At 45.2% G+C, this 22,096-nt stretch overlaps 1 protein-coding gene across 1 annotated transcript; it reads left to right on the plus strand.

Moving 5' to 3' along the window:
- Nucleotides 1–537: 537 nt before the first annotated feature.
- ASCL4 (achaete-scute family bHLH transcription factor 4) lies at nucleotides 538–2,345 on the plus strand. The gene has a single exon (XM_049627526.1). The coding sequence runs from the start codon at nucleotides 624–626 to the stop codon at nucleotides 1,143–1,145; it is 522 nt and encodes a 173-aa protein (XP_049483483.1). The 5' UTR covers nucleotides 538–623; the 3' UTR covers nucleotides 1,146–2,345.
- The last annotated feature ends 19,751 nt before the right edge of the window (nucleotides 2,346–22,096 follow it).

The raw sequence follows: 22,096 nt of genomic DNA on the forward strand, positions 1-22,096 counted from the left end.
ATGAGGTCTTCCCTCCACCTCCACAGAAATGGCAGAACAAGCGTAAGTTTGCACACCGTCTGAAAGAGATTTCCATTAGCCCTGGACGCCGGAAACCGCAAAGGACAGTCAAGTTTTGATTTTCAAGGGGAAAGCCTTCGCTAAACTTTCGCTCAGCCGCCAGACCTGTTGGTTCCTGGGAGGGGCTCTTTTGAAACCTCGAAGATTCCTACACTCTCGAAGACCCAGAGCGGTGGATTACGGTAATTGAAAAGCTTGGGTGGTTTTGAAAGATTACTCTGTGTGGTGTGCGCTCACATTTCCAGGCTAAGGGGACCGAGCAGAGGAACCCCTTTTGTCACCTTTTGAAATAAGATCAGAGGGGAAGACAGGATCTGAAGTATGGATTAGGAGGTCCTAAATCTTTGCTTATCACCTCCGCCTGGATCATTATAAATGATCGAGTAGTGCAATGAATTTAGGAAATCATGCAAAGTTTCCTTGCAGTCTGTCCTGGAACCAGAAATTAAAAGCCCGGCTGTGCCAGGCTGTCTGAATGCACCAGCACCTACGCTTTGAAGATCTGAAGTCTCGTCTTGCAAGAGATCGGTCTCTTGGGTGATTTGTTTGCTTCCCGGCGAGGGATGGAGAAACGTAAGCCGGCCGGACTGCTGCCCCCGCGGTCGTGCTACCTCCGCGGCGAGCCCCCGGACCTGCCGGGGTCCCTGCCCCGCCTCCCCCTCGGGGACCCCTTCAGGGTCTCGTGGCGTCTCGACGCCGCGTGCTGGGAGCGGGCGCCCCGGGACTGCGCCGCGAGGCGGTCGTGCCCGCCGCTGCCGCTGGACCGCGCCTTCGAGCCCGCCTTCCTCCGCCGGCGCAACGAGCGCGAGCGGCAGCGGGTACGCTGCGTGAACGAGGGGTACGCGCGCCTGCGAGACCACCTGCCCCGCGAGCTGGCCGACCGGCGGCTCAGCAAGGTGGAGACGCTCCGCGCCGCCATCGGCTACATCAAGCACCTCCAGGAGCTGCTGGAGCGCCACGCCCGGGGGCAGGAGGGCCCCGCCGGCACCCGTCCCCCGCGCGCCGCCGAGTGCAACAGCGACGGCGAGTCCAAGGCCTCGTCGGCGCCCTCGCCCTGCAGCGAGCCCGAGGAGGCGGGCAGCTAGCGCGCGCCCGGCCCGGCCCCGGCCCTCCGCGCCCGCTGCAGCCTTGGAGCCCCTCCAAGGGTGGTTTGCATTTTTGAGCTGGTTTTTTAATCCAGGGCTAAATTTTAGGAAAAAGAAATGCGTGTCTTCCGGCGGGGAACGTGTCTTCTGACCTTCTGGCTGCCACCCCCGCCCCCCGACCCAGGCCCCAATTGGGTATGTGCCTGCAGACTTAAAGGTGCTTATTAAGGAAACTCTCCAACGGTACTTCTCAAATGCACACTGTACCGGATCCTGAGCACCTCACTCTAAAAACCCAGAGGGCGATTGGAATTTCCCAGTCAGCGCTGTGGGTACGTTATGCACATAAATATTGACTTCAAGCCAACCTTCACCGAAGAACGTCCCAAAAATGAATAAATAAAAGACAGCCCTTAAGACGAAAGGAACGTTTTTCCTGCATTCTTTCCTTGGAGAGTTGTATTTGAGATTTAATTGACACGGTCACTTTGGGTGAAGGGGACTCCAAGCCGGCACTTGAGCACCCACACAGAGCCCGCTGCTAGCCCAGCGCAGGCTGCGGACCGAGCTCGTGCCTGGTGGTGGTGCGGGACACGTGCTGAATTTGATACTTCCGGTTTTATCAGAAAGTGGCCATCTGGGGGGCGCCTGGGGTGTTCAGTCGGTTGAGCGTCCGACTTCCGCTCGGGTCATGATCTCGCGGTTCGTGGGTTCGAGCCCAGCGTCCGGCTCTGTGCTGACAGCTCAGAGCCTGGAGCCTGTTTCTGATTCTGATTCTGTGTCTCCCTCTCTCTCTGTCCCTCCCCTGCTTGTGCTCTGTCTCTCTCTGTCTCAAAAGTAAATAAACATTAAAAAAAAAGTTTCTTTTTAAAGTGGCCATTTGGAAACTTCGTAGCATTTAGGCAATAGTAACATATGTTAGTGTGCTAGAACTCAGATTTGTATAAAAACTTATTTTCCTCTCCGTTGTTTTTGTCCACTGGTTTTTCATTTTCCTTTTTCCCCTCCCCACTTCTCACTCCACCTAACCTTTGGTTAAATTAAAGTGACATCCCTGACTTTATAAAAAAAAAAAAGAAAGAAAGAAAGAAAGAAAAAAAGAAATGCATAGATGGTGGAACAGGATGGACTGAAGTTGGTATGTTCTCAGACTTTCATCCCCATGAGGGCTTCTAGATGTACCGGAATTACCCAGCGACTTTGGCTTTGTTCTCAAAAGTCTTTGAAGAACATTTAATTCTGGTCATTTTTGTCTTAGAAACTATTATGATTTAAGTAGATATGTCAAGTGCTTGTTGACCTACGAAGATAAACTTCCTCTCTCTAAAGCTGTTTTTTTTTTAAGTTTATTTATTTATTTTGAGAGAGAGAGAACGAGCAGGGGAGGGGCAGAGACAGAGAGAGAGGCGGACAGAGGATTGGAAGCGGGCTCTGTGCTGACAGCTCATAAACTGATGCAAGACTCGAACTCATAAACTGATGCAAGGCTCGAACTCACGAACTGGTAGATCATGACCTGCCCTGAAACCAAGAGTTGGAGGCTTAACCAACTGAGCCACCTAGGTGCCCCTCTAAAGCTCTTTTCTAATAACTTGGATTGACCTTTCCACAGAGGCAGTCCTGTATGGTGGTGGGGAGTGGGGCCAGGACCCAGGAAGGAGAGAAAACTGGGTATGATTTCATCCCTCACACTGGCTCATGAGGTAGGCCAGATGTATCAACTTTTTACAGATGTATCAACTGAGAGAAGTTAATGTTCAATGAGTATCTTTTATGTGCCAGGAATTTTTGTGTGTGTGCTTTTTACATGTTGTTCTTTTAAATTCTCATAAATCTGGGGGTGGATATTACACATATTTTGTGGTTAAAAATAACGAGGGGCGCCTGGGTAGCTCAGTCTGTTAAGCGTCAGACTCTTGATTTTGCCTCAAGGGCATGATCTCACAGGTCCTGAGATTTGAGTTCCAGGTTGAGCTCTGTGCTGACAGCATGGAGCCTGCCTGGGATTCTCTCTCTTCCTCTCTCTCTTTCCTTCTCTGCCCCTTCTCTCTCTCAAAATATATAATAAAGGTTTTTGTTGTTGTTTGTTTGTTTGTTTGTTTTTAATGAGGCCTTGTCCAGGTTTGTGTTTTCATGGTTACTTGAGCTGTGACTCAATGCTGAGTTTGTCTGACCCTAAAGCCCAGGCTTGCTGTGTCCCTTTCTATACCCTCCCTTGCTCCCTCCTTTGCTAGCTGAGTGACAGAGCAAACATTTCTTAACCTGTGAGCAACTCAGTTTCCTCTTCTGTATTGTTTCACAGGAGAAGGTATAGAATACCTTGGTAGTCTGCAAGGTACTAATCAATGGTAAGTTAGTAGTGTATCATCTTTTGGAGAAAATACTATTACTCAGTTCTATGGAGAGTAAAGCCTGACCAAAAATTATCTCTAGGTGGGGGCGCCCGGGTGGCTCAGTTAAGTGTCCAACTTCGGCTCAGGTCATGATCTCACGGTTCATGAGTTCAAGCCCTGTGTCTGGCTGTGTGCTGACAGCTCAGAGCCTGGAGCCTGCTTCACATTCTGTGTCTCCTTCTCTCTCTGCTCATGCTCTGTCCATCTGTCTGTCTGTCTGTCTCTCTCTCTTAAAAATTAACATTTAAAAAAATAAAAATATTTTTTTTAACATTTATTCATTTCTGAGAGACAGAGACAGAGCATGAGCAGGGAAGGGAGAGGGAGACACAGAATCTAAAGCAGGCTCCAGGCTCGGAGCTGTCAGCACAGAGCCCGACGCGGGGCTCAAACTCACGAACTGCGAGATCATGACCCAAGGTGAAGTTGGACGCTCAACCAACTGAGCCACCCAGGCGCCCCTAAAAAAATTTTTTTTTCAATGACCTCTAGGTGGAATTAGTGTGATTTCTTCAGTGTGTCAGAAAGAGGACAGAGTAACCACATTGTATTAGGATTTTACCTTCTATTGCAAGGTTCCAGGGGACAAGACTTGACCTGTGGAAACTGAATCCATGTTAAAACATGTAATTACTAGTATTTGTAACAATGGGTTATAGTGGTGTCTGTGTTTCTTGCTGCACAGATAAATGCTTTGCAGTGATTCACAACAAATCTTTACTTTTTCTTTTTAAATTTTTTTTTAATGTTTATCTTTGAGAGATAGAGAGAGAGAGACAAAGTACAAGTGGGGGAGGGAGAGAGAGGGAGGGAGACACAGAATCTGAAGTAGGCTCCAGGCTCCGAGCTGTCAGCACAGAGCCCGATGTGGGGCTCAAACTCATGAACTGTGAGATCATGACCCGAGCTGAAGTCGGATGCTCAATGCACTGAGCCATCCAGGCGTCCCACTTTACTTTTTCTTAAGAACCACTTGGAGTCTTTTAGTTTGAAGGATCAAGATGTAACCCTGCTCTTACCCGTTACTTAGTTATAGCCTCTCAACACCTGTAATATATCTGTTTTGGTCTCCAGGCAGGTTCTTATTCTATATAAAGGTTTCAGTGAAGCAAGACCAAATGAGATATATTTACTACTGGGGGGGGGGGGGGGGAGTTGGAAAACTTCCTGGCTTGATTGGAGGAACAGGTAATTAACCAAGTTGTTCATAACCTTGAGAAACTTCTTAGGGGTCTTCGATGAGCAGTAATAACACTCTCCATTCCTTTATTCTGCTCTAGCCACGATCAGCATCTTGACATTCTCTTTTCTACAGTAGGAATAATAACAATAAAAGAGTATGTTTTGTTTAATCTGGATACCGTGGTTGCTTTTAAATGTGGGAAAATGAAATAAAGATTTTTCTTCATTCACGTCTCTAAAATAAATGTGTAAAATGTGTGAATAAATATAATATACCTTGCTGAGATGAGCGGTTTATAAAGAAAAGGACAAAGGCAGTTTTAAAGGAGAACTTTATTGTGGATAAAAATGCCTTGAGAGATTTTTAATGTGGTTTTGTTCAAAGTCCTACTGAGAATATGGCAATGACTTTGAGAAGCCTTTTGGGAAAAAAAAAAAAGCAATAAAATACCATCAAAATCATAAAACTTTTTTTAGAGAAAAAAAATCAGGCCATTTTTCTGGAACCTTCCTGATGACTTATAGGAGGAGCACTAATCCAGGAATGAGACCTTTAATTTTTTTTGAATGTTTGTTTATTTTTGAATGTTTATTTATTTTGAAGGCTCCAGCTTGGAGCCTGGAGCCTGCTTCTGATTCTGTGTCTCTCTCTCTCTCTTTGCCCCTACCCCCCCCCCCCCCCCTCCCCCGTGTCTCTCTCTCTCTAAAAGAAAAACCAGGGGTGCCTGGGTGGCTCAGTCAGTTAAGTGTCTTCAGGTCATGATCTCACAGTTTGTGGGTTCGAGCCCCATGTCGGGCTCTGTGCTGACAGCTTGGAGCCTGGAGCCTGCTTCAGATTCTGTGTCTCCCTCTGTCTCTGCCTCTCCCCTGCTTGCACTCTGTCTCTCTCAAAAGTAAACAAAACGTTTAAAAAAAATTGAAGGAGAGAGAGAGAGAGCATGAGCAGGGGAGGAGCAGAGAGAAAGGGAGGCACAGAATCCAAAGTGGGCTCCAGGCTCTGAGCTGTCAGCACAGAACCCGATGTGGGGCTCGAGCTCACAAACTGTGAGATCATGACCTGAGCCAAAGTGAACGCTTAACCGACTGAGCCACCCAGGTGCCCCAGGAATGAGACCTTTAATATGTTCAATCTTCCCTTTTCCTGTGGATGAATGCTTAATTAACCATTAGACAATTTGAGTCTTAAAAAGGACAAAATAGATTACAAAAAAGTTAAGTAGAAACAATGTGGTAAGCAGAGTTTTCTGGAAACAGTGCATCCACAAAAGAAGAAACATTTACATGTCCTTTAAGATCTTTCCTGGGGTGTTTTGGGTTTTTTTTGTTTTTTTGGGGTTTTTTTTGGTTTTTTTTGCCACTCAGCCCAGACATACCCATTGATTATACTGTATTTCTTCTAGAATATTCCCTGTGGTTTGTAACTCTGACTAGTCGAATCTCTGTGACATCCTACAGCATACCACCCTGAGGGTGCAAAGGAGGAGGCGGTGGGTTGTGGCAGAGTGTGCCTGGCCTGTGGCGTGGTTCAGCACTGCCATCACCAGCCCGGTGACCTTGGGCAAGCCCCTGACTTCCGTGGTCTCAGTTCTCTATGCTAGGACACGTGAAGTTTAGATTGCATGATCTTTTAGGCTCTTCCAGCTCTAGGATGCCATTCAGCTAACATGTGCCGGGTCTGGACTTGAGGAAACAAGTGTCGGCAAGACATGCCTGCTTCCTGCTACATAGTGCGGGGACAGTTTCTGTATCATCTTTTCCCGCTAGAAAAATCCAGATCCAGAGCAGCAGTTACTCTTTTCTGAGTCCTTGTTGCTGTTACAATGCCCCAAAGCAAAACAAAACAAAACAAAACAAAAACTACATAATTTTTTGTTGAATGGAATTTGAAGAACCTTGCAATCTGGAGGGAAAAGTGGTATGAAAAAAGTTATACATGGTATATCTGATGTCCAAAATGAAAAATGGTATCTGGGTACAGGAGTGCCTGGGTGGCTCTGTCAGTTACATGTACGATTCTTTTTATTCTTTAAAAAAAAATTTTTTTTTTACATTTTATTTATTTTTGAGAGACAGAGCACAATGGGGGAGGGGCAGAGAGAGAGGGAGACACAGAATCCGAAACAGGCTCCGGGCTCTGAGCTGTCAGCACAGAGCCCGATGCAGGACTTGAACTCACGAACCAAGAGATCATGATCTGAGCCAAAGTCGGACACTCAACCAACTGAGCCACCCAGGTGCCCCAAGCATCTGACTCTTGATCTCAGTTCAGGTCTCGATCTCAGGATCATGAGTTCAAGATTTGCACTGGGCCCTGTGCTGGACATGGAGACTACTTGGAAAAAAAAAAAAAAAAGAATGAAAAATGTTATCAGGATACAGAGAAGAGAGGGAGTTATTTCAGCTTCAAGTGAGTAGAAAACTAGGAGGAGATGCTTTTGGGGGTGCAGCACTTGATAGGTGAAACGGAATGAGGATTATAGGCAGAAGATCCAAGGGTGAGGAAACAGGTGCCTTGGAGGCAGGAACTATGTTTGGAGAATAGAAGCTGAGTAACAGGAGACTAGGAAGATTCTAGAAGGCATTGAAATCCAGGCTGAACTTTAATTTTTAGACAATGGGGAACTATTGAATTTTTTGTTTCTTGGAGAGAGGGTGAACTGTTCAGTACTGTGGTTGAGGATCAGTCTGGTGGCAGGAATCAGCAGACCAACAGGATATTAGAGTAATGAAAAGAGAGGGAGGGAGGGTCTCTGCCAACACAGTGGCCCTGGAAATGGGGGGGAGGGATGGGCTGGGAGGGGATGTGGTGTGGCCCCTCGGAGGCTGGGGGTGGGGGAAGGGAAGAGGGAGAAGTTAGAGATAACTCCTGTGAGCTGCCATCAACTGAAACAAGGAACACAGAAAGAGGAGCAGATTTATTCATTTTTTTTTACATTTTTTTAACGTTGATTTATTTTTGAGAAGAGAGAGACAGAGCATGAATGGGGGAGGGGCAGAGAGAGAGGGAGACCCAGAATCCGAAGCAGGCTCCAGGCTCCGAGCTGTCAGCACAGAGCCCTAAGTTGGGCTCAAACTCACGGACCACGAGATCATGACTTGAGCCGAAGTCGGATGCTTAACCGACTGAGCCACCCAGGCGCCCCAAGAGGAGCAGATTTAAAAGGTAAAAGTTGTCTGTTGGAGATGCTGGATTACAAACACCGACAGGCTACTTCTGTCCGCAAGCAGCTGGAAATGCCAGTGTCGAGGTCGGGAGGGAAGACCAAGACAGCTGTGGATTTGGGAGTTGTTCACCTTTGGGCAGTAAGAGGAGTGGCTTCGAGCTCCCAGGCTGAGACTGAGGGGAACATTAGGAGAAAGCTGAGGCAGGTCTCACCGAAGGAGGGGCACAAGAAGAAACGGCTTTGAAGAGGACTAAGAGGTTGGACGGAGAACCAAGCTAGTGTGAGATCACGGCAATTACAAGCAGGTGTCATTTTTTTTTTTTTTTTACAAGCAGGCATCATTTTATAAGAAGGAAGAAGTGGCTGACAGCATCTTATAAATCAGAGGAGTCAGGGAGTTTAGGTGTGAGGGGCACTGATTGGATTCGGCCACTAGAAGATGGCTAGAAACCTTTGTAAGGGCATAACAGAGGCGGGAAGAAAAAGCAGAGGTGAGGTTGAAGCCCGCCCTTTCAAGATGTTTCTCAGCGAATGAAAAACACAGCTGGAATGATGTAAAGGGGAAGCCAAGGGAGGAAAAGATGGTGTATCAAAGGCAGCTCTGAGCCTGTGGTCTGACAGGTGAAAGAGTTCTAGTCCATTCAGAGGCTCATAGGTGACAAGGCTTCAAGGAGTCTCAAGTAAGGGGAGGGTCCTAGGAATTGGAAGAAGATTGAAGAACTGGAAGGGCAGGGGGTTGGAAGGTGACAAGTTAAGACTAAGGTAGGTGTTTACGTCTCTCAAAAGATGGAATAGGTGTAGGCAATGGCAAATAAAATGAGAAGAAGGCTGTGTGGAAGTAGGACACTGGGTTTAGTATTGATCCTTAGGTACTGCCTGGCTTTAAAAGCATTGAGATAATGGTGTTTAACGACTTGGTTAAAAAGTTGCACAAAATCCTCTGTGATGACATAACACTTTAAATGATATTTGTGGGACGCCTGGGTGGCTCCGTTGGTTAAGCATCCAACTTCAGCTCGGGTCATGATCTCATGGTTTGTGAATAGAGCCTGGCGTCGGGCTCTGTGCTGACAGCTCAGAGCCTGGAGCCTGCTTCAGATTCTGTGTCTCCCTCTCTCTGCTCCTCCCCTGCTTACGCTCTCTCTCTCTCTCTCAAAAATAAATAAACATTAAAAAAAAAAAAGTCAACGATGGTGCTCCTGGGTGGCTCGGTTGGTTAAGTGTCCAACTTGGGCTCAGGTCATGATCTCGCAGTTTGTGAGTTCAAGCCCCATGTCAGGCTCTGTGCTGACAGCTCAGGGCCCAGAATCTGCTTCAGATTCTGTGTCTCCCTCGCTCTCTGCCCCTCCCCCACTCAAGCTTTCTGTCTCTCTCTCTCTCTTAAAAATAAAATAAAACATTTAAAAACATTAAAAAAGAAAAAATAGCCTAGGGAAAAAAGAACAGAGTCTGGAGAGTAGAATTGGGATGCCCTTCAGTTACCCAGATGTGTGGAGATAGTGTCTGCTCTTTTGGCAACAGTTTTTGATCTGTGGGGAATATAAAGTCAACCTTGGTGACCTGAACCTACCTCTCATTGTCTTGACTCCAGGGGTTATTCCGCTCTTAGTGGAATTTGAGAGCAAAGTCCCACGAGGCCAAGGACAGCATTTCATGGGATGAGTCAGCGTTACCCAGCTACAACCAAGCCAAGCAAGGTTTCAGATGGTGCCTTTCAAAAGCTTTTGAGCTGTTTCTGTCTAGATAAAGGTTTTCTTCAGAGCTTCCAAAGTTATCATTATCATCTCCAAAAATGGGTGGCAATGAGACTTCTGATGGAGATGTGGACTGGTGGAGTCCTTCTCTGCAGAGCGATCGCTAGAAAGGCAGACTCTTTCCCTAGGCGAGTTCTCTGGACCCTTCTCTGTCAGCCACCGCCAACCCTGCCATCTGCTCGTCAGGCACACAGGCTGCTGGGAGACAGCAGAGGTGCCTAAAAGGGCTTTGTGTTTTCCTTATTGGCCCGTGAAACCGTAGAACCATTTCTAGCCCTGTGATTATTATCGCTGTGTTGTGTAGGAGCTTCACTGGCAGGCTCCCTGGGTGGTGAGATGGTTTTTTAATCCTTCCGTAGTTATTTAGCTGTGTCCTCTGGTGAAAGCCTGTCAGCAGCCTTTTCATGTTGGGTTACTCATTGTCATTAACCATGGCCAAAGTGAAACCACAGCTGCTGCAGAAGGAAGTGCGTCCAGACGATAAAAACTCTCCAAACTGGTTTTTGCCTCCAGAGCAAGCCTTGAGGGGGGCCACTCCTGAAGACATTTCTCATTTCCCTGACAGTGGGGGAAAAACCTCTCTGAAGGAGGAATCCTATCTCCCGGGTCATGGGACTAGAAAGAGCCTTGGAAAATGTCCTGATGCAGCTCTGGGGGTTTTAGTGAAATGAAGGATTAAACCATGCAGGGTCAAAGCGTATCTCTTCTCTCCTAAAAGACCTCTAATTGACAGAAATTCTCCACCAGCTAACATTTCCTGGGGGCCTTCCTAGATGGCAGGCTAGCCCTTTATATGTAGTATTCTCACCTGATCACAATCATCCTACGAGGTATGTATTGTATATCACTCCCATTTTATTTTATGTTTTTAAAGTTTATTTACTTATTTTGGTGGGGGGGGGGCAGGGGCAGAGAGAGAGAGGGAGAAAGAGAATCCCAAGCAGGTTCCACACTGTCACCTCGGAGCCCAACACGGGGCTTGAACTCACAAACCATGAGATCCTGACCTGAGCCGAAGTTTGATGCTTACCCGACTGAGCCACCCAGGGGCCCCAGTTCCTCATCTTTAAAATGGAAGTGATATGGGGCGCCTGGGTGGCTCAGTCGGTTAAACATCTGACTTCTGCTCAGGTCATGAGCTTGCAGTTTGTGAGTTCGAGCCCCACGTCAGGCTCTGTGCTGATAGCTGGGAGCCTGGAGCCTGCTTTGGATTCTGTGTCTCCCTCTCTCTCTCTGCCCTTCCCCCACTTTTGCTCTGTCTCCCTCAAAAATAAATAAGTATTTTTTTAAAAAAGGCAAGGAACTGAATCTCAGAGGTTAAATAACGTACACAGAAAAGTGGTAGCAAAGTAAAATAAGTCATACAGAGAAAGATACCATATGTTTTCACTCTTATGTGGATCCTGAGAAACTTAACAGAAGTCCATGGGGGAGGGGAAGAAAAAAAAAAAAGAGGTTAGAGAGGGAGGGAGCCAAAGCATAAGAGACTCTTAAAAACTGAGAACAAACTGAGGGTTGATGGGAGGTGGGAGGAGGGGAGGATGGGTGAGGGGTATTGAGGAGGGCACCTGTTGGGATGAGCACTGGGTGTTGTATGGAAACCAATTTGACAATAAATTTCATATTAAAAAAAAAAAGAAAAGTGGTAGCAAACCATCTTCATCCATCCATTCATCAATTAGCAAACATCAATTATCTACATGGAGGAAGAGAGTCAATAAACAAATGTGAATATATGTTTCAGGTGGTGATAATGACTAAGAAGAAAAATAGAGCAAAGATTTTTGTAATTCAATTACTTTCCATCCTTATGTTCAGGAAACACATCTTCACAGTCCTGAAGCAGGGCCGTGCAGATGTAAACGACTGGATAACTTTGAATCATAACAGCAAATCTGAAGACTGACATTAAGTAAACTCTTCTTGTTTAAGACCCATGGTTACCATACAGCTGAATATCTATGTAAAAAAAAGAATAATAATGAGGGACAAGTAGAATAAAGTGTATTTGGGATCCTGCCTGACCAGGGGATCCCAATCAGCCGCCATTCACATTCACAGCCACCAAGCTTGATGCGGGGCTGTAGAACATTTCCCTATATTTTCGTTTGAGCTCTGAAGGGAGAGCAAAGTGTTCTCTACAGAAGGCCCATGACTTCACCTTGACAGAGTAGAAAGAACATGGATTCCAGTCCTAACTTCAGTGCTTACTGACTGTGTTTCCTTGGGCAAGAGACGTTACCTCTCTGGACTTCTTTCCTCATCTGTAAAATTAAGGATGAGAACCTATTCCATCTCATAGGGATGTGGTAAAGGGGAAATGAGTCTACATAAGTGAAAGGTTCCTATAAACTAGAAAGTGCTGTCATCACTAGCCATATGCAAGTCCGTTCTCTGGAAGATAGGGATAGCTTCGCAGAGAAGTACAGCTACTCTATCCACTCTGAGGAAAATTCTTTTCAACATAAAGTCGGTTGATGAGATTCTGAAGTAGAATGATGGAAATGGTGACATACTAGGTTTTCTAACGTTGTATAACGAGCCATTCTTAGACTTAACCATGGCAGCAACTTGTTATCTCTCACCATTGAGGCTGTGGGATTGACTGGGAGGTTCATCTGCTGGTCTCCCTGAGGCTCACGGTTGCTGTCAGAATGCAGCCTGACTTGCCGATGGCCCCGCACGGCCTCTCTCCGTGTGGTCCTTCATCCTCGAGGAAGTCTGGGCTTCTTTCTATGATCATCTCAGAGCAGCAACAGGAGAATGGAGGCTGTCAGGCATTGGAGGCCAAGGCTCAGGAGTCACACAGTGTCTGCATTCTTTTGGCCGAAGCTGGTCAGAAAGCCAGTGCAGATTGGAGAGACTGCATAGAGGTGTCCAGGGTAGGAGAAATTTTCATGGCCATGTTGGTAATTGACCTACCACACATACCTTTTTTAAAAAATGTTTATTATTTATTATTTTTTGGAGCCAGGGGGAGAGAGTGTGCACGAGTGGTGTCGGGGCAGAGAGAGAGGGAGCGAGAAAATCCCAAGCAAGCTCTGAGCTGACAGCACAGAGCCTGATGCGGGGCTCTATCTCACCAACCATGAGATCATGACCTGAGCTGAAATCAAGAGTCAGACACTCAACCAACTGAGCCCTCCAGACATCTCTACCACCAATACTTTTATATGTCATTACAGTCTATTTTTAAATTATTTCAGACTTATGTTAATACTGCCAGAACAGTACAGAGAACTCCCATACCTCCATTCACTCACATCCCCCAATTGTTCATATTTTACTGCATTTGTTCTTTTGCCCACTCTGATTACGTGCTAATAATCTTTAGTCATTTTTGGAATCTTCAAACATGATGTCCCAGCACCCTTCACTCCAGTACATATTTTTCCCAAATGAGATCTCACGTGTGTTTTTTCCAACACCACCAAGCAATTCTCCAATTCTCAATGGACAGTAGCGCGTGTCCTACAATTTAACTCAATTCTGATACTAACTACTTGGAGATAGCCTCAGTCCCACAAGACTGCCCCCAATTCAGATATCAACTGTGAGTCCAGGTTATTGCCTGTGATTCTGACTCACTGGCTGTATATCAGAGGTTCCTCTGACTCCTCTCTTCAGAGGGGGACCCTCCTCTTCTCATCAATCAATTTGCTAGAGTGGCTCACAGAACTTGGGAAACCAGTTTACTGGCTAGATCACTGATTTATTACAAAGAATATTAAAGGATATGAATGAACAGCCACATGAAAACATTCATAGAGAGGTCTGGAAGGGTCCTAAACAGAGAAGCTTCTGTTGCTTTGGAGTTTGGGATGGTCTGCCCTCCTGACATGTGGCTGCATTCTGGTTCACCAACCTGGAAGCTCTCTGAACTCTGTCCTTTTGGTTTTTATGGAGGCTTCATAACATAGACATGATTAATTAAATCATCAGTCATTGGTGATTGAAGTCAATCTCTAGCCGTTCTCCCCTCCCTGACATCAGAGGTGGGGCTGAAAGTTACAACCCTCTGATCATCTGGATGGTTCCTCTGGCAACCACCCCTGTCCTTTGGGGCTTTCCAAAGTTCCCTCATAAACCTAGGTGTGATTGAAAGGGGCTTGTTGTGAATAACAGACCCCTTTATCACAATTGTCTTAGGAAATTCCAAAGGTTTTAGGAGCTCTGTACCAGAAACCAGGATGGAGACCAAATATGTATTTCTTATTATAAATCACAACCCCACACAAGGATACTAACATGCATAAACACCAGATCAAGAAGTCAACATTTATATGTCACTACTGACCAATTTACAGATTCTGCTCAAATTTCACCACTGCCTCAAGGATGTCAGTTTTTCCTTTTTGGTCCAGGATCCTATCCAGGAATACATATTGTCATGTTGTTCAGACTTCTTCAGTCTGAAGAACAGCCTCTCCCTGTCTTTCATTTCCTTGACAGTTTTGAGGGTACATACCTTCATTCTGTAGGAGGACCCTCAGCCTGGGTCCATCTAATGTTTGCTCACGACCAGACTCGGGCCATGCGCTGCAGAGAACATCTCAGAGACGTTGCTGTGCCCTTCCCAGTGCCTCATGCCAGGAGATATGACTAGTCCTATCGTTGGCCATGTTAACCATGACCACCTATTTATGTTGGTGTCTGCTCTGGTTTCTCTACCTCAAATTCACCTTCTTCTTTGTAGTTGAATAGTATTTGGGTAGAGAGAGGTAGCCCAATATTATGCCAATATCTTGTTCTTCACCAGACCCCCATCAATTAATTAGCCTTGGTGTTCACTGATAACTCCCATTTGCCCCAGTCATCCCCACAGTGGCTGTCAAATGATGATTCTCCATTTCCATTAGTCCTTCCGTACTTATTAGCTGGCATTCTTCTATAAAGAAGGGCTTTCTCTAAAGAAGGGCTTCCCCTACTCTGTTATTAATTTACTCATTTATTTTTATCAGTTTGGACTCATTCCAGAGGGTTGTAACATATTAATCTTATTATTTTTGACAAATATTGTTTCTAGTTATTGAACTTGTTTCTAATTTGACTGGGGGAGGAGGAGCCCCTTCAAACTGGTTCCTTTTGACATGTCCTGTCATTAATTGAGCATTTGATTATTTTCTGGTACAAGATGACTCTCATCTCTCTCTCTCTCTCTCACACACACACACACACATGTGCGTGTGAGCGTGCACGTGCACACACACACACACACACACACACAAACCTAACAAAGATTAAAACCCACAAATGACATGCAAACGTTTGTGTGAGTGTACGTTTTTCTGGGGAGAGAGTCGAGCCTGGCTTTCATCAGATTCTGAGAAGGTCCCCAACCTCTGAAAATTTAAAAACCATCACTAATACCTCAAGGAATTCCTAGCGAGTTTTTCAGATCAGCCATTTTTCAGGTTTCTTATCATCAGGCAGCTTGGAGGGGCTTTAGCCCTCTTGCTACCTTAATTACTTCCATCCGAAAACAGTCTCCAGCTTATGGGAAATGCTCAGTGAATGTTAGTTGTTAAGACTGTGAGGGAGGATCCTCTGCTGGCAGTGGGGGGCTAGACCGTTCAGAGTCTGAGTCCTGAGTATCTTAGCGGAATTTCCAGTCCAACTGGTTGTAGAACTTAGTGAAGTAAAGATAATGAAAAAAAAAAAAATGTTGCCACTTGGACCTCGAGGAGGCGGGTGTTACTTCCCACTGTGCCCCAAATAGAGGTTTCTCCAGTGTTATGAACTCAGCAACACAGCACCGGGACAGCCCTGGCATGCGAAGCTGTCCCGTGGAATTAATCCAGATGGTCCTGGCTGCTTCAGTGTCCTCCCTCCCAGTCCCCTAGGCTGTCAGTGGTTAGTTTCTTTCAGTTAAGACGGGAAAATACGTGTTCTTCCACACATCCCACACCCGAGATGATTTTGCTCTCTCTTTCCTGAAAGGCCAGAGCGTGTGCGGTTTTATCTTCAATGAGTTGTGAATTGTTTGGTGGGGTTCGTTTCACTTTATCACACTTCACAGAATATTTACTGGAAGCTTCCTACAGGCAGGATTAGGCATTCTGTTGCTGTCAAATGTAAGACAATGTGAAGTGTAGGAAAAGCTCTCAACCAAAAATGAGAGCCCTTCACTCTGGCCCCAGCCCCTCAGCAACTTGCTGTGCGAAACTGGACAAATTAGTTGAGGTCTCTGAGCTTTGTTTCCTCATGTGTCACAGGCAGCTGGATTATGGGCTGTCACAGTCAGTATTATGTAACTCTACCTTATTTAGTTCCTGCAATAGTTGACTTTGCAAATGTTTATCTTGTTCCCATGTGTAAATGAAGAACACCATTTAAACTTGTTTCCTCTTTGAGAGAAGGGACCTCGTCTGCCTTTGTCCTCCGCTGGGTCCCCAGGACCCAGGACAGTACTCACACAGCGCAGACACAGTGAACCAGGCGGGCACCATCCTGCTTACATGGTGTTCACATTCTTCTGGGGAAGACAAAACAAAGAGAAGTACAAACTTCCAGTTATAAAATAAATAAGTCATGGGAGTAAGTACAGCACGGGGAATATAGTCAATAATACCGTAAGAACTTTTATGGTGACAGATGGTGACTACACTTACCGTGGTGAGCACTGCATGATGTATATGATTGTCAAACCAGCCACTATGTTGTATACCTGAAACATACTGTATGGTAAAAATACATTATAATAATTTTGTAAGGTGACAGATGCCAACTAGACTTATCAGGATCATTTTGTAACGTATAAAAATATTGAATCATTGATGTACACCTGATACTAACAGGTTCGTTCTTTCTTTTCCTTCCTTCCTTCCTTCCTTCCTTCCTTCTTTAAATTTACATCCAAGTTAGTTAACATATAGTGCAATAATGATTTCAGGAGTAGAATCCAGTGATTCATTCTCTACATACAACACCCAGTGCTCATCCGAACACATGTCCTTAATGCCCCTTGCCCATTTAGCCCATCCCCCCACCCCCAACCCCTCCAGAAGCCCTGTTTTCTCTCTATATTTGTCTCTTATGTTTTGTCCCCCTCCCTGTTTCTATATTGTTTTTGCTTCCCTGCCCTTATGTTCATCTGTTTAGTATCTTAAGTTCCACATATGAGAGAAGTCATGATATTTTTGTCTTTCCCTAATTTTGTTCAGCATAATACACTCTAGTTCCACCCATGTTGTTGCAAATGGCCAGATTTCATTCTTTTGGATTGCCTAGTGATACTCCATTGTGTGTATATATGTATACACACACACATACATATATACATATATACACACACACATACACACACACACACACACATATGCCGTATATATGCCACATCTTCTTTATCCATTCATCTGTCAATGGGCATTTGGGCTTTTTCCATACTTAGACTACTGTCAATAATGCTGCTATAAACATTGGGGTGCATGTGCCCCTTCAAAATAGCACACCTGTATCCTTTGGATAAATTCCTAGTAGTGCTATTGCTGGGTCGTAGGGTAGTTCTATTTTTAATTTTTTGAGGAACCTCCATACTGTTTTCCAGAGTGCCTATGCCAGTTTGCATTCCCACCAACAGCGCAAGAGGGTTCCTCTTTCTCCACATCTTCACCAACATCTGTCGTTGTCTGAGTTGTTAATTTTAGCCATTCTGACAGGTGTGAGGTGGTATCTCATTGTAGTTTTGATTTGTACTAATAGGTTTTGTATGTCAATTATACCTCAATTAAAGAAATAGAGGCATAAAGTAGTCAAAGAACATTCTTTATGTTTATTTATTTTGAGAGACAGAATGTGATCAGGGGAGGGAGACAGAAAGAGAGAGAGGGAGAGAGAGAATTCCAGGCAGGCCCCATGCTGTCAGCACAGAGCCTGATGTGGGGTTTGATCTCACAAACCATGAGATCATGACCTGAGTGGAAATCAAGAGTTGGGTGCTTAACTGACTGAGGCACCCATGAGTCACCAAAAAGTATTCTTTAGTTGAACCTACATTGAGCAAGTTAAGCTTCCTGGGGATTTTCAGTGGGTTTGTACTGACATGAAATCTTTGTTAAGGGCATAAGTCATGTGAGAATCACATAAGTGTTACTTTGAGGATCTTTGCAGCACACGCTCTTCCAAGTTTGGTAGAAGAATATTTACTTTCTTAGGGCAAATGGGAATAAAATGAGAATAGTATGAAAAATGGGAATAATAGTATCTATTTCATAGAGTTGTTCTCAGGTGAAAGGGAGTAACTACATGTAAAAGTCTGTCACCAGTGCCTGGGACACAGCAAATGTTATGAAATGGTAGCTGTTGTTTTGCTATCAAAATAGTCACTTGCCCAAATATCCTATTGAAACTGGTTAGTGATTTGCTGGTCACTAAGTCCAACAACTCTCAGATTTCCGTTTCTCTGCACCACCGAACGAGGTTAATTGAGAAACTTGCTCCCATTTCTGTGGCCACGCTGTTTTATAATAGTCTATAGATCTGTTCCTGCTCAGTCCCTGCAGACTGAGACTTGAGGGTAAGAACCAGGTCACCAGCCCCAGCAATCAGGACAGAGGCCGGCTCATTGTGGTTCTCAGGAATTGCCGAAGGACTGAGAGCACCACCAAGGCGGAGATCATTCTGCTAGTCTTGTGTCCTGGCCTTGACTTCTCATTCTCCTCTCCTCAGTAAGCAGAGCTGTACCCTAAGACTCACCTGCAGCCCTCTCATCTCCAACCTGGTTCTCCTGCAAACCTCGTTTTCTCTGAAATCCAATGATCTGTTGAGTCTCTTTTCTGAGCTCCTGTAATACAACTTCAGCTGTCGCCTTGATGTCCTGTAACATCTTAAATTCAACAGGTCTAACTCCAAACTCACAGCCCTTAGGAAATCAATTTTTCCCAGCACTTCCTGGTTTCTGAGAGGGGGACCACCTGTGTTCAGTATCCCGGGCACAAAATCCTGGATTCACTGTCAACTTGTCTTTCTACACTTCCGTCGTCTTATCGCTGTATGAGCTAGGAATCTTTTGGTTGCAAGAAATTTCAACTCAAACTGGCTTAGGCTCTTACATAACTGGGAAATCCAAGGATATCCTGCTTCCACACACAGATGAGTCCAGGAGTTCCAGTCCAAAGTTACAGGGGCTCCTGCCTTTCCACCCCTCAGCTCTGCTTTCCTTTATGTGGGTCCCATTCTCAGGCAAATTTGCTCCATGTGGCACGGTGGCTGTCAGCAAGTCCGGGCTTCCATCACATCCTCCTAGCAACACCAGGGGAAAGAGAGCACCCTGTTGTCGGGTAATACAGAAACCCCGCCCCGGATTAGCTTTTATTCTAACTGGATCATGTGTAAATTCCTCAGTTTCTGGGGCTGGGGGCTTGAGGTGGAGGAAGCGATGCTGAGTATCCAGGTCTGGGCCTAGCGGTGGAGTCGATTCATCCAAACCACATGAACAGAGACTGGGGGTGGAGTGGTTGTCTGAGAAACATATGGGTCTGTCACCAGGAACAAAGAGGACTTATGTGGGGGAGGATACCAGCTAAGGAGACACCTGCCACAGTCTGAGAGATGGCAGATGAGGATCTGAACAGGTAAGTGATGTGGGCACAGAAAACGAAGAGAAGCATCTTAAAGATATCCAGGAGTTAGAACTGACAAACTTGTATGAGGGTGAGAGAGAGGCAGGAATCCAAGATGACACTAATTTCTGGCTTAGGTGATCAGTAGGTGGTAACGTCTTTCCCCAGACCTGGAACATATTTTAAAGGAGGAAAAGTGATGACTGAGTTTACATGTTCAGTTTGAGGTTTATGAATCCTTAGGTAGAGATGTCCAGCAGATGTGGGCTGGAGATGAACGTGGGGTCACCAGCCATAGGTGATGGTAAGTCATGGAAATGGGTGAAAATGAGCCATGATGAATGTAATGTCCACAGTGAGAAGACGGCGAAGACCTAGCCCAGTGAAAACATTTTAAGGAGTGTGCCAAGAGTGGTTAACAGCCTCGAATACTACAGAAGGTATATAAAAACTAAATTGGTCCATCTAATTAGCAACTACAAAATAACTGGTGACTTTGGTGAGTAGTTGCATTGGAATGGTAATGGCACAAGCCAGGATTAAGCAAAATCAAGGATGGGATGGGAGCCGAGGAAGCACAGGCTTAGGGCAAAGGTATTCCTCTGAAGGAGCTTGGCTGTGATGGAAGATGGGCCAGAATGCAATGTCTTTCCCCTAAAGCACACATTCTTTGTGGTTATCAATCCACACTTAAATTGCTTTTAGTACCTTTTATTTCAAGCATATGCACATCTGTTCTATATTCTCAACTAGACCAAGTTCTTTTTTTTTTCTTCCTTCCTTCCCTCCTCACACTTTTTTCTTTTTCTTTCTTTTCTCTTTTTCCTTTCCTTTCCTTTCTTTCTTCCTTTCTCTTCCTTCCTTCCTTTCTTTCTTCCTCTCTCTTTCTTCCTTCCTTCCTCTTTCTTTCCTCTCCGAGAGCGAGCACACATGCAAGTGGGGGGACAGAAGAGAGAGAGAAAATCTAAAGCAGGCTCCATACTCAGTGCGGAGCCCAACATGGGGCTTGATCTCGTGACTGTGAGATCATGACCTGAGCCAAAATCAAGTCAAATGCTCAACCGACTGAATCACCCAGGCTCCCCTAGAGTGTATGAACTTCATTAGGACCAAGAATGGTACTCTGCACAGTAAAAATACAATGCTTGTCGATTGATAAAACACGAATTTTGAACTGGAGCAAAGGGTATCCTTACATCAGTAACCTGTCTTGGTGCCAGACTACCCGGTTTTTCTTCCACCCTGGGAAAGAAACGTGCAGCAATTGAGGTGGGCAAAGTCCAGAAGACCTTCTAAAGCTGACACTCTAAAAGTGGGAACATGGTTCCACGGTGCTGGAGTCCCTGGAGGTGCTTGGTATTTTGAGGCTCCCTGTATTTTACGGACATGTGGGCTATAAAACAAGGCAAAAGGAGAGGCCTGTTTCACACATTCATCCAGCAGAATAAAGCCTTTATAGTTCATCACAGAATCCTTAATGGTGGTCAGAATCTCTGACCTGCCTCAGCAAGGCTGAGCAATCCCATTTAAGAGATGTTTGTGAGTACTCCACATTAAAAGTTCCAGACTGGACTTGGCTGGTTCCAGTATTGAATAGGAAAAGCAGCACAAAATGGTTCTAGGAGCTAGTGTGACGTCAGGAAAACAGCATAAACAGGATAGTCACAAGACCTTGTTCTCTATGCCTCTGTCATTAGTTGGGTGCTCTTGGGCTAGCTGCTAGACCTTTCTGAGGCCATATTCTAATTTGTTATTAGGGGATAATACCTACATTGCCAACCTCATTAAACTCCAGTGAATGGCTCACATAATCATCCTTTCTTTCCTCATTCAGTAAGAACTAAAACTTTATATAAAAGCATTGGGTAACTACAGAGCAGGAATGGTGATTTTTAACCTGTTAAGTACCTACTATATGCTTGGCACTTGGTTTATGCACTCTCTGTGAGGTACAACTGAAATCACCACTCACTTCTCTGGACATGACCCTCTCCCGTAACATTCTCCTCTCCTTGGATCACTGGTGTTTCACATAGCAGATACCAGTTTTAGAACAACAGCTTTTAAAGATCCAGATCTATTAAAACCACTTGGCAGTATTCCCGATGTGCCTGATTGGTGATTAACAGCCTCTTCATAATCAGCAAATCCAGATGGCCACGGATCATGTTCTCTGGATCTAAAAATCCCACATAGTCGAGCACTGGAGCAGATGCAAAAAGAATGATGGAAGTTAAGACGTGAGTACAGATGTGTGAGTTGTGTGCTGGAATTATAGGCACAGGGAGCGGCATGTGTCTCAGCAACACAGGTGAGGTCTGCGAGGAGCTTTCAGAAATAGGAGGGAGGAAAACTTTATCATGAACATGGGGAAAAAATACGCAGTCTCAAGCAGGAAAAACAGGAAAAGCTGAAAGAAAAAAACCACTGTGCTTCAGTGGTTTTTGAAGGTTATATGAAGTATAATTTGGGGATCAAAGTGGGATTTGCAAGATGAATTCAGTATTTAAACCTTCGTCTCTTTGCTGCCCCAGGAAAGTTGTAACATTAGAAAATTAGTGATTGTTCCTATTTTGCTTACATCCCATGAAGTGGTTTTCCCAACCATATACTGACGAAAGGGATGTACCAATATACATCACAACCAATGTGAGGTTTTGAGAATATTAGTTATAAACAGACTGACTTCAGAGGTCCTCAGTGAGGGACCAAGATGTGCAGTGCTAATGACTCCTCTCCATGCCTGAAGGAGCCACACGGTGCCTTATCAAAGGGTGTTCTGGCTGTGCGTGAGCACGGGACGGGCCTAGGGTATTTTTACTCAGGCGAAACAGCTGGTAATGTCCGCTTCATTTGAACATTTATTTTTAAGTGGCTTTCTGCCTCAAATGGGAAAAT

Source organism: Panthera uncia, chromosome B4 (assembly GCF_023721935.1).
Source record: "Panthera uncia isolate 11264 chromosome B4, Puncia_PCG_1.0, whole genome shotgun sequence".
Classification (NCBI taxonomy): Eukaryota; Metazoa; Chordata; class Mammalia; order Carnivora; family Felidae; genus Panthera; species Panthera uncia.

Excerpts from the sequence above, each read along its gene's own strand:
- ASCL4 (XM_049627526.1), top strand. The coding sequence starts at position 624 with ATGGAGAAACGTAAGCCGGCCGGACTGCTGCCCCCGCGGTCGTGCTAC.